The 16,053-nt window shown below is 31.9% G+C and overlaps 2 protein-coding genes and 1 non-coding gene across 3 annotated transcripts; 1 reads left to right on the top strand and 2 right to left on the bottom strand.

Moving 5' to 3' along the window:
• Positions 1-1,234: 1,234 nt before the first annotated feature.
• LOC120262061 (endoglucanase 3-like) lies at positions 1,235-3,672 on the bottom strand. Its single transcript, XM_039270113.1, has 6 exons — positions 3,463-3,672; positions 3,175-3,384; positions 2,756-3,049; positions 2,523-2,675; positions 2,154-2,429; positions 1,235-1,701 (listed from the first exon to the last, which is right to left on the bottom strand). The coding sequence occupies exons 1-6, from the start codon at positions 3,661-3,663 to the stop codon at positions 1,375-1,377; spliced, it is 1,461 nt and encodes a 486-aa protein (XP_039126047.1). The 5' UTR covers positions 3,664-3,672; the 3' UTR covers positions 1,235-1,374.
• A 4,313-nt stretch (positions 3,673-7,985) lies between these two features.
• TRNAS-AGA lies at positions 7,986-8,067 on the bottom strand. Its single transcript has one exon. It is a non-coding gene; the product is annotated as a tRNA-Ser (tRNA).
• Positions 8,068-10,273: 2,206 nt separating this feature from the next.
• LOC120262374 (mannan endo-1,4-beta-mannosidase 5-like) lies at positions 10,274-14,605 on the top strand. Its single transcript, XM_039270473.1, has 5 exons — positions 10,274-10,701; positions 10,997-11,191; positions 11,282-11,404; positions 12,604-12,806; positions 14,117-14,605. Exons 1-5 carry the CDS (start codon positions 10,336-10,338, stop codon positions 14,550-14,552), a joined length of 1,323 nt encoding a protein of 440 aa, XP_039126407.1. The 5' UTR covers positions 10,274-10,335; the 3' UTR covers positions 14,553-14,605.
• The last annotated feature ends 1,448 nt before the right edge of the window (positions 14,606-16,053 follow it).

The raw sequence follows: 16,053 nt of genomic DNA, 5'->3' as shown, positions 1-16,053 counted from the left end.
CACATATGAGCATTTAAAGGTCAATGGTGGTGGGTAAGGTTTTGGTCAAGTTAATGGGATGCATGGATGTTATGCTTCCAAGCTTCCAAGTCTCCAAGCCTATCCAACCTCCCAAGTTTGATGAATTCCAATGAGAAGAAATTAGTTGAAGAGCAATGGCTGATTTCTATTTTTATTTTTATAAACCTTAAAAAAAATTTTAAAATAAAAATTTTAGAAGTCCAAAGAGTTTGTTATGAGTGGATTTATAATTACAATTTTAATAGAAACTGCAACTTATTATTATATAATTTAAAAATGATAGTAGTAGTCTTTTTAGAAAAAAAATATATAATGTCAAAAAATATTTTTTTCAATTACTCTTAATTTATATATATAATGAAATTTATTTTGTCATGTAAATCTCTTCAAATGATTATTTTTTGGAAACGTTAGATTTTTTTTTTCTTAGTATTTTGAGGTGTTAATCACTTTTGATAGTGAAGGTTATTTATATAATTTTATAATTTGCAATATATTCTAATGTCAGTAAAAAGTATACATACAAATCATATTTTTAGGGTACTCATGGCAAAATTACACAAATTTTTAATGATATACAAACCAAAAATATTTATTTGCATATGTGCTTTTAGTTGTAATATGATGTTTTCACATATTTCAGTTATTCTCATATTTTTTTAATAAAATACTGTGTTTTATTAATTTTATAACAATCACCTATTGTTTTAACTTTTAAGTACATATGGTTTGACTATTTTGATAATTTTTTTATATTTAAAATTTTGGTTATATATATTTAAATGATGGATCATCTCGATCCGCACGTGCGTAAATTTGAAATGGTCTTTATTATTTTTTTGTATTTATGTTTGGCATAGTAAAAATGTGATGAACAATATTTTAACCTGAATAATTTAATTAAAAATTCAGTCATTCAATCAGGCCTACAGTTAAGCTAAAATAAATCCAAAATACACAACACTTGTCTGGTTGGTTGGTGGTACAAATATTTGTCAAGTATTTTTGCACTATTAATCTAATTGATACAGCAAAATTTGTCTGTTTTTCTTATTATTTTTCTCTCTTTTTAATTTTTGGGATGTTTCTATGAATATCCCAGAGGATGTTTTCTCATATATCTATATATCCCCATGTGACAAGTGACATCTTTTGTTATTGAGAAAAAAAAAAGGGAAAAATGATAGGGATTTAATAATCTGATGGAGAATCAATCAAGCACGTAGTCATCACTTAATCTCTTTCTAAGAATGAACACATATAGCCAAAAACTCTTAACATTAGCAAAGCTCAAATCTAACAAGCCTTATGAGCTTTATTATTCAATTAAGATACTCAAATATGATACAAATATCATTGAAAGCATGCAGCTATATAGGATAATGTCCCAACAAGAGGAGCATTAATGTATGTTGCTGGTTCAGACTGAGCATAATTGTTACGGTCGTCAGTGTATTCATCGTTGTCGTCTGGTCCTCCGACGACAGCTCCTGTGAGTACATTAGGGTTTTCACTTGATGCATAGTAGAAGTTGAAGCCGCTGTCACAACTCAAAGGTTGTGTGTCTACAAGAATGCTCGGAATAGATGAGCTCCTGTGATGAACATGTTTCGGGAAGTTTTTACTATATCCAACCATGTATGATGTCATTTTAGGATTTTCTCCTAAAATATAATCGACCTGGCATATGATGGATAGATGTAAATAAAGCATATTATTTAATTAATTAATAGAATAAGAAACCTAGATTTATATATATATATAAATATATATTTTTAAATTAACAAATATGAGACTATTAATTAGTTACTCTAACACATATTAATTTAATTAATATTAGAGAGGTGTGGATAACATTTCTTGACTTGTGCTTTCCAAAGGTGAATTGTAGCATATTGTGAGTTTAGCTACAAAACTATCTTATTAACTATAAATTTTAACAGATCATATTATGTAAGCTACTGTTTTTATGACCAAAAAACTGAAAAAAAAAAATCCATATGAACCAATATTGATATCCTTATTTACTTACCAAGTGAGAACTATTAATTATTACTCTTACAAAAGGGATTTTATGAACAAAAAAATGCATGAAATCAATGAAGGGAAATGAAGGAGTGAGTTTGCTGTACCTGTTTCCTAGCCAGTTCCCTTAACACTGATGGAGTGACAAGCAAATCTCCACAATTGAAGGTCTGTCCAGATGCTCTGAGGTATTTTGCATACACACTGAGCAAGAAGGTATTGGATGTCACATACTGCAAATTACTCCCACTCATCTTATACAGCAATCCCCCTGCTGTATACTTAACACTCACCGATGGAGAACTCGGCAATACACTGCAAAAATACCTCTCTGCTCTCTTTCTATATTCTGCACCTACTTCATGTTTCTCAACCAAGTAATCCTACATTTTCACATTTCCATTTTTAAAAAGAAATACTAGAAATAATACAAATAAAACATATATATATATATATATATATATATATATATATACCCTTGCTAGAAGCACACGAGCACCAGGTATTTTGTCATCCCAACTAAAAGTATCTGAATCTTTATTATTAACATCAAGAGACTTGGCAAAGTCAAGATAAGAAGAGTTCTGTGTAGCCTTATAAAGCCATGCAGCTCCCCATAAAAGTTCATCCTACAACATACCAGTCTCAGTGTTTGTTATCAAACTTGTTATTAAGAAATTAAAAAAAAAAAAAAGAAGTTAATCCTTACTTCAAAACCAGAGTATGAGCAATAGAAGGGACAAACAACTGAGGAAAGGGAGTCACTGTATTTTCCTCGGTATTTATCAGCAAATGCAAATGCCTTGATTGCAGTCTCTCGCAGTTTATTCGCGTATCCTTTGTCAATGTGCCTGAACACAATTGAGCCTGCGGCCAGGGCAGCTGCTGTCTCGGCAGCTACATCGGTGCCCGGGTTTACCGGCGTTACCTTGTAGACACTCCTTGGTTCTCGTAAGTCCTCCGCACGAGTCCAACATTTGTGATCTACATTTGGATTTCCAACCTGCGGGTTTCAATCTCATGTTATCTGTTGTTGTTGTCAGATACAAACCAAACATACACCATAAAAATATGATTTTAATCAATATGAAACTATTAGTTACTCTAATACATTCAACGGGGACAAACCTGCACATAAAGAGCATGAGGAAGATTAACAGAGGACTTGAGAAGGTAATCTGTTCCCCAACGCACTGCTTCGCGAGCTTGAGCTAGTTCATCTTGCATTCTCCTCCCAAACTCTAGCACACTCCATGCTAGCATTGTGGTTGTGAATGCCATGGGGAAGTTGAATTTCATGTTGTCTCCAGCATCATAGTAACCTCCACTTAAATCCACCTGATCATATGTTTTCATTTCAATCACATAATTATTATTGCACTAAAAAAATTTCGATAAGAAAAGAATCAAACTAACATTTTCTACTGAACCATCATTGAGCCCGGAGTTTGTCCTCCATTTTATGGCCTGATCATCAGGGAGCTTCCCTGACCTTTGTGCCTGAAAAAACAGAATGGACTTGTGCAGTGCATCTCGGTAATCAGGCTTACTGGAAACTCCGACGACAATTGATAATATTGCGATTATGACAAAACCTGTTATCTTCTTGATCATCATTTTCTTATCCTTTATTTCGTGAACACAAGTTTTTGTAGTTAGATCTGAACTGAAGAATAAAAGATGAGTTTGAAGGTGGTGGTTTCTTATATGTGGTACACCTTTGTTTTCTGAGAGTAGAAGCAACGGATAATGTATAAATAGAATGAAGTGCTCATGTTTAGAATGCTTACTATTGGAATTGTCTATTGATAGGCTTCTTGTTTTATTACGTGTATGTTCATATCCATTTTTACTAATTTAAATAGGTACAAGCTAAATTAGTGAGCGAACAGGACTACCAACAAGTGCAGCGTTTAAATAGGCCATTGATTTGGCAACAGCTTCGTCTTCTTGAACATCAATCGACGGTGGTGCTGATCCATATGTTCGGTTCAAGTAGTTTGAATACACCAACGATCAAATGATCTATTGGTATACGGGTCGCTAATAGAGCTCCTCACCAAATGGTGCGAGTTCGATTCTCATCTGAGGGCACATTTTTGGGAGATGTGAGCGGTGGTTGTGTGCAGGTGGTCCTAGTGACTATGTGTGCATGTTCCCCGCCCCCACTTACTCCACCGAGGCTTGTGCACGCCCATGACGATTTAGCAGAGGCTTTCGATCGTCTGCTCCTCTTGTCAAAAAGAGTTCTAATACAGATACTTCAAACCAGCATTGCAAGTAACATGACTTGGATGGTTAATTGATGAAATTGAAGAACTTCTGTGACATATCTGTTGTACATAAATATTTCACCACATCCAACAATGTATGAAACTATTAAAGGATTTCTATATATATGACTCAAAGGAGAAAAAGAATTGAAATTTAAAACATAAGATTATGTTCCTGTTTCTTTGCTAGTATTTTTAGAGAGTTTGCTGTGACAAAGACGTTACCACAATAAAAGATGTGGCTGAAGGATGTCATATATTTAGCATGCATTAGTAGAGTTCAAGAATGTTATAGAAGTGATATATAGAAGATTGGTTGGTCCAATTGGTACATTAGTACACCACCTGTTTTAGAGTCATAATTACTATTGAAAAATTAAAAACATGCAGCGAAATTTTCAAGAATCTAGAGTGCATGCAGGGAAGTGCTTAATTACCTTTTGTACAGTTAGTTGTTGATTTAGAGAACACGCTCTACATATACACCAAGGTAAACAAATGTATGTTGCTTATTAATGTGGGAGCATGTTGTTTCAAACATAATTGGTTAATTTATGATACATGTGACTCAGCATAAATAAATATTAAAAAGACTCAGATATTCACCACATGATTAACAACTAATAAAACGATACAAACTACTAAATATAAATTAATAAAGGTAACAAACATAAATTTATCTTCTCAACAACACTTCTTAAACTTGTAAATTAGCCTTTAACAACTCCAAGGATGGGTCTCAATATGCAAAGTCCTTCCACTTGGTCCTTAATAAAATATCACATGCTTCAATTGAATCTCCTTCTTTCCAACACTTTTTTTTTAATGAAATGATACTTTAATTTGTGTTTATATGCCTGTTTCTTTTATGAAAAATTGGATTTCTTTCCAAAGCAATAGCTAATTTGTTATCCATAAAAATATTAACAGCTCAATTTTACTTAAATTTCAAAATTCTTAAAAGCATGTTCAACCAAATAGCATGATAAACAAAAGTACCTGCAGCATGCTTTGTTTTATTACATGTTGAAAAAATTAACAATTGGATGTTAACTCCAACCAAAAATAATAGTTCCCAAAAAAAAAACAAAGTTGCTAGTACTTTTCTAATCACATCTCCTCCTTGATCACTGTCATTAAACTCATGTAATTTGATATCAGTTGCAATAATGTAAAATAACCCATAATTCAATGTCCCCTTAATATATTGAAGAATCCTCTCCGCTGTTTTCATGTGAATTATTGTTTGTGCTTCTATATAATGGCCCCAACACCAATGTACATGTCCCCAATACAATTTTGTATTTAGTACTTATTATCATTTTAATTCTCTTGTATAAACGGAAATATAATTGTTTTTTAATACATAAATAAAGTTTGCATTAATATCAATACGTGATTAATATCTTAAAATTTTAGGAGATTTAATATTTGATGTTATTATTAATAATTTAAAATAGTTTTTATCTTTTTATTATTAAAAAAAAATTATATAGACTACGACGGGATGGAATTTGAAGAATTGTTACTAATTGGGCCAACTAATTTTGGTCCAATTCAGCGATATTGGCTCCACTACGAAAATGTTTGATTTGTGGGATACTCATTTTTTTTTTGGGAAAGAGGAGCGGGGCAAACCCACTAAAGACCCAGGACGTGCACAAGTCTCGGTAGAATAAATGGGGATGGGGCCGCGCTTACGTGGGCGCTGGAACCACCCATACACAACAACTATTCACAACTCCCAGAAATGTGCTCTCAGCCGAGAATCGAACTCTCACCACTCGGTGAGAGCTCTATCGGTGACCCGTGTACCAATAGACCCAAAGGTCGTTGGCTTTGTGGGATACTCATTGCTCAAATTCAAAACGTGCTAGATGCAGTGTTTCCAAGAGTCCTAAATATGGATGCGGGCTTACAACTCAATTTCAATATCAACCAAGTGGGGTGAATATGCCCACTGTGCATACACCCCTGACTATATGGACACTTATCACATTTCGTCCAAAAATAATAATAATAATAATAATAATAATAATGTGATGGAGTGAATGTGATGAAGTGTTGTAATATTTAAGTTAATTTAATACATTATTATCGTCTGGTTTTTTTTTTTATGGTTTCTTCACTGGTAACTCTGTTCTCTCTTGGCAATATCAAATTAAGATAAATAAAACATAAAATATTAAATGCATATAAGAATTATTAAATTTGAGCATTATTGTCTAGATGTTTTTAGAGTTAAATCAACACACAAGAAGGAATTAGATATGAATTAGATATAACTACAAGAAGAGAAGAGTGAGAAGGAAAATGCAGGACATCAGCATCAACATGAATTTTATTGAGTGCATGCATCTCCTAAAGACCTCAAAGGAATCATCCCTTTCATTTGCATGTATACTCATCAAAGCATACAATTATATATTTAATCCTCGATTAGGCAATACCTTGTGTCTCAATCTAAATGTTTCACCGGAAAAAGTTTCCAAAGTTCTCTGGCCACAAGCGTTTCTTTTCTGTCTTCATCCTTGCTATGCTCTTGCGTGCATGTAACTCTTTTCTTTGATGAGTCCACGCATAATCTTAGTTGAAATTTTTAATTCACGTACACCCAGACGAACGCATTTATGATTGAATGCGTTTTCATAAAATACTTCGAATTTTGCAACGAGGTAATTTTTTTTAAACCTTATTATATTCTAATTATTTGTTTAAGGGCCTGTTTGGTTGCAAAATAAAAAAATATTGCATAATTTTATTACGTAGGAAGTGCGAGTGATTATTACAGAAATTGTAACATACTTTATTCTTACAGAATGAGTGGTTAATAAAATAAAAAAAATTACGGAGACTGGACGATCGACTACCGGACTGTCGCTGGACTGGTGGCCGGTCGCCAGAGGTTGGGACTGGACCACCGGCTGATGGTCGGACCACCGGTGACCGGTCGTCGGAGGCCAACCGGTAGGTCATCGGACTGCTGGTGGACCGGTGGCCAGCCACCGAAGGTCTGCCAGACCACCTGTGGACAGCCAGTGTGTCACCACAAGCCGGCCGGACTAGTGGCAGGTCGCCGGAGGCTGGTCGGACCACCGGTGGCCAGTCGCTGGAGGCCGGCCGGACCGGTGGCCGGTCTCCGTGGGTTGGCCGGACCGTTGGTGGACCTATGGGTCGGTGGCTGGATCAAAAGGAAGAGAGACTTTTTGCAATGGGAAAATATTCCACTCTTTGTGGAATATTTTTTTGTCATAATACCTATATTATGCCATAATTTTATATTTTAAAATAAGTACCTAAACAGCTAATATCACATAATTCTCAGAAAATGTTAAATTATGTTATATTGTACGGATTATGTCATAATTTCTGGTTATCCAAACGGGCCTCAAGTAATTTTTATGAAAAACTTTATAAAAAATGTTTTATGGGCTTTTATTGCCCAAGGTTCATCCACCAAAAAAAATAAAAATAAAAAAATAAAAAAAATAAATTGAGTTGAACAACAATTTTTTTTAATTATAATTTTGGGGGTTTAAAATACTGTAGTGGATATTTAGTTATTTTAAAAAAAATATTTAGAAGATATAGATTGTGATGTGGATGTTTTACAAATTTAAAGAATATATATTTAAAATGTTTTTAGGTTTTAAAAACAAAAAAAAGCGTGGACGGCAGGATTCGAACCTGCGCGGGCAGAGCCCACATGATTTCTAGTCATGCCCGATAACCACTCCGGCACGTCCACCAATTGTGTGATGTTCTTGAAAAAGTATAAATTAATAATTATAAATATCTTGTATTTGTCAATTAAATATTCAAGAAAATTTTGTTTTATTCTATTTAACGATAGGAAATTGGAAATATTGGCTACTTTTAAGTTTTAATATACCTCACCTTTAATTTATAAAATAACAAAATCAGTATAGTGACTTATCATAGTTCTTATTAATCATCAAACTATTTATGTTGAACATGATGTTTTCAATATATTTTTCAAAATTAATAGGACGGATCATGATTTTTGTTTGGAAAGAGCAAACTAATATTAAATATATAAAAAAAAATATAATGAAACACAAATATATCAAAAAATTTCATCATATGATACAATTGTTTTTGTGTATTTTCACAGTTTAAAAACAATGCAGGATTTAATATAATTTAGTTTATATAATTTCTAAATAAGAAAGTAAATCCAAACATAAATATGTAATCATTTGATTTAACTTGCAATTAATATCTATTTATTTCATTTAATTTTAAAAAAATTACAATTAAAATATGTGAAGGCAAGACTGTATTGGTATGTACACCTCACCAAACAATGAACATACTAGAGAATATTGTATTGGTAACTAAACTCTATATTAAAAATTCATTGTCAAGTTGAACTAATCAAAATCTTTGCCATAGGTACTAAGAGGAGGCAAAAGGGTTAAGGTGTTAATATTTTGATTGTTGGTGATATCATATTAAATAGCATCGTGAAACATTAAAACAAGAGATCACCATGCTCAAAATGCAGAAAAATACATGCTTGCAGTTAACTAAATAGTGACTTGGCAAGGATTGAAGGTTTTAAAGCTCTCTGATTCGCACCTCTAAGCTCTAAAATTGTAGAACTGGGTGAGACGGAGGGGATAAGGAAATTAAAAGCTAGGAAATGGAATTAATTTTATATAATAGATTTTTCATATAAGTCCTTAGATTATTTTTTTAAATTGTTTTTATATAAATTTTATATCTTGGTTTTAGTGGGGCAAATTAAAAAAAAATTAAATATGTTTAATGAAATTTTCAAAGTTAAGTGGGGGTAGTTGCCCTACTACCCATACTCTAGAACCGTCTATGATATATTCTAAAAAAAATGTTATAAAAAAAATAATTTTTGAGATATTTTTATTTTATTTATTCTTATACATATATTGAGAATGTGGACAAAACATTTTAAACACATACCCTTACCCATGGCAAAACGAGGTAACATTGATAAGGGGTTTAAGTTGGTAAAAGGTAAAAACAAACAGAATCATCCATTGAATTAATTATCACTAAAAAAAAATTTGTGCGATAATTTAACAATATTTTTGAATTAATACATGCCAGACGTGCCAAGTAGGCAACTAAGAGGAAATTGTTGTTTTAGATTGGTTTGCAATTTCTAAGAACGATATTGAATTACTTTGTTATTAATAATTGCAAAACATCCCTTCAAATAATTATTTCTCCTGCAACAGTTCTAACAAGTATATAATATTATAATGACAAAGTATTTCAAATTATTAAATTTTTATATAAAATTTAGAAGTGTTTTTATAATTTTTTATTAAAATTTGAAATTTATTCAATTTTTTAAATTGGAAAAAATATATTTTTTTAAATTATTAAAATTCTGGGGTTTCTTCAGAATTTTTTTTTTTAAATAAATTTTTATAGAATTTCAAATTGTAGTATTTTTTTTTTTTAAATTGAATCTCAAAAGAATATAGCACAACAAAAGTTAGAAAAATAACATTAACTTAAATATAAGAAAATAATAAATATTAATAAAAATTACTATCCTAATCGACGCAAAGAGACTTCACCTCTTTAATTCAATCTATTAACCATACATTAAAAGAGAATAAAACCCTCAATCTATTGCATAAAAAAATTAATTATTTTAACTACTTGGTTATTACCATAGGGGTATTACTTTTGTATTTCGTGCATGCATTAGTACAAAGAATTAATGGCTAATTTTTTTAAAATATATATATATATATATACAAATTATAATTTCCATGCCTTCCCGCCCCATCCCAAGCAACAACACAACAACATAAAACAAAAACCTTTATCCGCTAAAGACTGTAGCTGGGCCATTTTAGCTTTGTCTTTCATGCACTTGCCCTCACGTCTCAAACACCTTCCCTTATCCACAATAAATAAACTCAACTCCCGTACCACTTAATTCAAACACTAGCCTCTTCCTTAATCTTACAAGTCACAAGCTAGCATCGACCACCAAAAAATGGTTAAGAGTTTCAAACTCTTGGGTTTACTCATCACCCTTACAACACTGCTACAAGCACTAACAGTGCTCGCTAGTGATGCAAGTAGTAATGCTAGCAAAGTGTTGCCAATTCACAGTGATTTTGTTAGTGTTGATCTAAGAAACAAATTTATTCTCCAAGGATCTCCTTTTCTCTTCAATGGATTCAATTCTTATTGGATGATGAGTGTTGCTGACAACCCTTCTGATATGCATAAAATCTCCGATGTTTTCAGTCAGGCAGCCTCCGCAGGGCTTACCGTTTGCCGAACATGGGCTTTCTCCGATGGCGGTCCCGGAGCTCTGCAGATTTCTCCGGGTGTTTATGATGAAAAAGTTTTTCAGGTGTGTGACTTATAGAATATTTTTAAATGATTTTTTATCTATGTTTAAGAGATTAATTTAATATCACAGAATATTTCTAAATGACTTAAATTATGCCTTTGTTTTGGAGATTTAATTATATTTTTAAGGTATAATTGATTTATAAGTTTCATAATATAACTATAATACCTGTATATAAATACTTTCTCACAGCTGCTTTATTCTCTTCATAGATGTTGTTATTATTATTGCCTATATATATATATATATATATTTATATTTGGTCGGTATAATTTGTTCATGTTTATATGTTTAGGCACTTGACTTTGTGATTGCGGAAGCAAGGAGAAATAAAATTTATTTGATACTAAGTCTTGTTAACAATTACAAGGACTATGGAGGAAGAGCACAGTATGTACAGTGGGCAAGAGATGCAGGAGAAGCAGTGAATGGAGAAGATGATTTCTATATTAATCCTGTTGTAAAACAATATTATAAGAATCATGTCATGGTTTGTTGGATAATTTTTATATATATATATATATATATATTTATAAAATTTTAATTTGGGCTTAGTTTTGATTTAATTTAATTTTTTCAGAAAATATTAACAAGAAAGAACACCATCTCAAAGGTAGTTTATAAAGATGATCCTACAATCATGGCGTGGGAGTTGATCAATGAGCCTCGGTGTCAGATAGATCCTTCTGGCAAGACACTGGATGTAAGCCATGCATGTGACATCTCCACGTACTTCCCATGCTTCCATGCATGCATTCACGCATCAAAATATCTTTTTATTTATTTATTTATCGCATCTATTATAAGAAGAATCGATGATAATAACAATAATAATAACATATTATATATAGATATAAAAATATATTGTATGTTATTAGTAAACCAGCGATCGATGCATAAAATTAATGTATTTGGTTATATTTTCAATTTTCTACGTAATCACCACAATTTTTCCCCTTATTTACATGATAACTGGCGGTCTTTATATATATATTGAATTATGAATTTAGAATTTATTTTTGTTAAGATGAATTATGTATGAAAGAATTTAGTTAAAGAAATTCTAGAGATATTTTACAAATTATTTATAAGCTTTAAAATTATGATAATATATATATATATATATATTTCAATTTAGTGAATGTCATTATTATATTTTTATTTTAATAATTTATTTTTTTTAATTGTAAGATATATTTATTTTTATAATTTAATTCAAACGAATTGTTGAGCTAATACCTTCAGCTAGGAATTCATTTTAAAATTGCATAAATCTTTAGAAAAGGAATCATGTTTTAAATTTCAAAGATTGTTTTTTTTTTTTAATATTCTCCTCGTATTGGTCTTAAATTAATTTTTATATTATGAAATTATTTGATAAAATGATAATTCTCCGATGACATTGTTAATTTAGACAGGTGAGAATATTTATGTTATCACTATCATTATTTTTTATTATGTTCTCTTTGTAAAGTGAATAAATTAAATGTAAAAGGCATGTACAAAATTTCTAAATATTTCATGTACCCTAGCTTTGTGCCATAGTGACAATTTAACCTCATGTCTTGCCCTGCCCGTGAGCAAAATATTCTAATGCCCATAAACAAAATACTGTTGACTGATTATTATATAAAATTATTTATTATTATTTTTTTATAAAGTCGACAAATAACTTACCAAAGTTATATATGAATTTTTTAACTGTTTCACATAAGTTTACTATCACAGGATTTGACCTTGATTCTCACTCATACGTACGCATGGGATTCTAGTGATAAACCAAACCGTTGTTGGTTAATTATTTTTATATAATTATTATATGATAGAGATGTACAACCTCTCGATCTCTAATGCATGTGTGTCTTTTTGTCAATTAATGTATGAATGAATGTAACTAAACAGGCTTGGGTGAGAGAGATGGCAGCATACGCAAAGTCAATAGATGAAGGACACTTGCTTGAGATAGGAATGGAAGGGTTCTATGGAGATTCAAGACCAGAGAAGAAAACATTCAACCATGGAATACAAGTTGGCACGGACTTCATCAGCAGCCACCTTGTCCCACAAATTGACTTTGCTACAATCCATGCATACCCAGATTTATGGTAAACTTCTTCACATTAATTAAATGGTATAATACCTGAATTGGTTTCTCTATTTTTTCCTCTCTTTTTTTAGTCCCTATACTCAGAAATGCACCACACTAATCCTTCTACTCTTGAAAATGACCCAATTTAGTCCTTCTACCTTTAATTTCTTCACATCTAGTCCCCTACTTTTGAAAAATACAACTAATAATTGGTCTATTTTAGAGTAGAAAGAGTTAAGTAGAATCATTTTCAAAAATAGAGGGACTACTTGGGAGCATTTCTGAGTAGAGGGACCAAACAACAAGAGAAAGAAAAGTAAGACTAATTCGGGTATTATATCTTAATTAAACTGTCATTAAACATGGCCGACATGCATGAATATTATTAAATAACACATCATATCAATTATTATTACAAGTAAAAAAAATAACAGGAACTTATGGTGAGAAAAATTAATCTGTTGGGAAATATTATTGCCTTTTCAACTTGTATGTTACACGTGAAATAGCCACAACAATATGAAAAATACAAAAAGACTCTATTGCACAATATATTAAGCACAATAAAATTGAAGTTTAGTCTAAACTATAAAGCATTAATTCTCTCTAACCATAACTTAAAGGTTTGAGAATACTCTCTTCTACTTTATATATGATCAATACATTTATTATAATCCAACTCTAAATGCACTAGAAAGAGATATGACAATCAAAATTGTTAATGCTAAGAATAGAATACCACTATCTAGCTAAAACCTTAGAAGTGACATTAAAGATGGAGGTGTTGAATACCCACTCTCCCTCTTCCTCTCTTTTCTTCTTTAATTAATTGTCCCTTCATCTCTTCGACCCCCCTAGTCCATAAAGAGCTTTATGTGTCTTATTTCAAGGGACCACTTTCTGTCAATCATCATACACAGTTAGGGTGCGTTCTAATTGTTTTGTTACGTTTTAACAATAGATCAAGTTATTTAATCTATTCTGATTCAATTTAATGATGAGTTTTGACCCTATAGAATCCGAAACAAAGATAAAATATATTGAAAAGGAAACAATGATTCAATTTTAATAAGCTTCCTGCATCTCAATAGATCAATAATGACATATTACACTCATAATAAGTTTTTGCAATATATATCTTAATAGTTAAACTGACCAACCATAGGATTCGAATCCTCGATCTTTAAATAATATTACAAGGGGTGATTAACCTTGGCCAACTTTATTCAAATTAACTCATTTCATTTAAAATATATATATCTTATTTAAACTCATAATAATAATATTTAAATATTTGACTTAATTACTAGTAATAATTTTGTGCAGGTTTCCCGAGCAAAATGACACAGCACAAATTGCATTTGCAAGGGAATGGATGCGAAGTCACTGGGATGATGCTAGGACAATATTGAATAAACCTCTAGTGCTGGCAGAGTTCGGCAAGTCCAAAAAGGACCCAGGGTACACAGTCCATGGGAGGGACATGTACATGAGCTCCATTTATGAGGACATTTATGGGTTTGCAATGAATGGAGGAACATTTGGAGGAGGGCTTGTTTGGCAAGTGTTTGGAGAAGGGATGGAGTCATATTATGATGGATATGAGATTGTTTTCTCTCAAAACCTGAGTACAAATGTGGTTATTATTAAACAGTCTCAAGTGATGGCAGTCTTGAGCCATCATTTGAGAACAAACCAGGAGGAGGAGAAGAATGGTGATGAGGAGATGAAAAACAAAAAGAATGATGAGGTGAAGACATGATTGTGAGTTTAATTTGGAGGTGATGATTATTTTTATTTATGTATTTATATGTATGTATTGATTCATGCATGGATTTATTTGTTGGAAAGCTAAAACCATATCAAACAACTTTGTAGTAGAAAACATCTCCAATAAACTCTTAGATTGAACAAGATAATTCATACAAGTAGTGAAGAACTAAAAAAATTCAGAAAAACTTAACAACTAAAAAACTATTGGATTTTTACTCATATTACATAACATACCGTAACCAAAAAGAAACAAATCAACTTGGTTCACTGAGTCACCCTGCAACGTGTTGAATCCTGGTGCGTCTATACTTAACCAGTTTTGCCTCGAGCTTACACTCATATGTATAATGATGCAATCTCCACCGACCACAACAAACACAATCCACAGCTCTGCTTCAAACTTGATCCACGATCCTTGATGAAACCAATATCAGCTGTTCGCTTCTACTCTCTCAAACCTCAACTAACTCAATGAACAAACACTTGAAAGGACAAACTTACCCCTCAATCCAAATCTGATTACACCAGGACAACTTTAGTAACCAAAATTTATCTTCTCCACTTCCATCTTCTCTTGAATTCATTCAGCTTCAATCAAAATCAACAAAATTCCCCCGTGATTAAAGCTTACATACTCCCCCAATCCTTCTTTGAACTTCATATGTTTCTGAACACTTAGACATTTTGTGAAAATGTCTACAATTTGAGCATTTATACTACAAAATTCCACATTCATCTCCTTCCTTGCAATCAACTCTCTTGTATAATGGAATTTAACATCCATGTGTTTAGTCCTGCCATGAAGAGTGGGATTTTTGGCAATTGCAATAGATGATCTATTATCACATCTAATCTTAAATGGCTCTTCACTCTTCACTTGACAATCAACCAAAATTTTCTTCATCCACACACTATGATGACATGCTGCATTTAGAGAAACATATTCAGCTTCTGTTATTGAAAGAGCCACAATTTCCTGCTTCTTTGATGCCCAACAAACTGCTATTGAGCCTAAATTAAATACAAACCCTGATGTACTCTTCATGTCTTGAATGTCTCCACTCCAATCACTATCACAAAATACTTCAAGCACACATTCTACTTTACTGCCATACTGAATTCCAAAATCAGAAGTGCCAGTAACATACCTCAACATCTGTTTAGCAGCACCAAACTAAAATTTCGTAGGTTGAGACATACATCTGGATCATAGATTCATTGCAAACACAACGTCTAACCTTGTATGTGTTAAATACAACAACTTGCCCACCAAACTCCTGTAAATCTTTTGATTAGCACTTTTCGGACTTCTCAAATAATTTCGGTCTTGTACATTGACTCATTGGTACCTCCAATGATTCACAACCTTGCATATTGTATTGCTTCAAGACATCTTCAACATATTTTTTCTGAGACACATGCACTCCATCCACATTCGGAGTGGCTCTGACCCATACTTCATCAAACCTAAATAGCAATACGTAACTTCC

Source organism: Dioscorea cayenensis, chromosome 5 (assembly GCF_009730915.1).
Source record: "Dioscorea cayenensis subsp. rotundata cultivar TDr96_F1 chromosome 5, TDr96_F1_v2_PseudoChromosome.rev07_lg8_w22 25.fasta, whole genome shotgun sequence".
NCBI lineage: Eukaryota > Viridiplantae > Streptophyta > Magnoliopsida > Dioscoreales > Dioscoreaceae > Dioscorea > Dioscorea cayenensis.
This window is presented reverse-complemented; position numbering and strand designations above follow the sequence as displayed.

Excerpts from the sequence above, each read along its gene's own strand:
- LOC120262061 (XM_039270113.1), bottom strand. The coding sequence starts at position 3,663 with ATGATGATCAAGAAGATAACAGGTTTTGTCATAATCGCAATATTATCA. Across the intron at positions 3,385-3,462 it reads ATGATGGTTCAGTAGAAAAT|GTGGATTTAAGTGGAGGTTA; the intron begins GTTAGTTTGATT and ends ACATATGATCAG. Across the intron at positions 1,702-2,153 it reads GGGAACTGGCTAGGAAACAG|GTCGATTATATTTTAGGAGA; the intron begins GTACAGCAAACT and ends ATCATATGCCAG.
- LOC120262374 (XM_039270473.1), top strand. The coding sequence starts at position 10,336 with ATGGTTAAGAGTTTCAAACTCTTGGGTTTACTCATCACCCTTACAACA. Across the intron at positions 10,702-10,996 it reads ATGATGAAAAAGTTTTTCAG|GCACTTGACTTTGTGATTGC; the intron begins GTGTGTGACTTA and ends TTATATGTTTAG. Across the intron at positions 11,192-11,281 it reads ATTATAAGAATCATGTCATG|AAAATATTAACAAGAAAGAA; the intron begins GTTTGTTGGATA and ends TAATTTTTTCAG.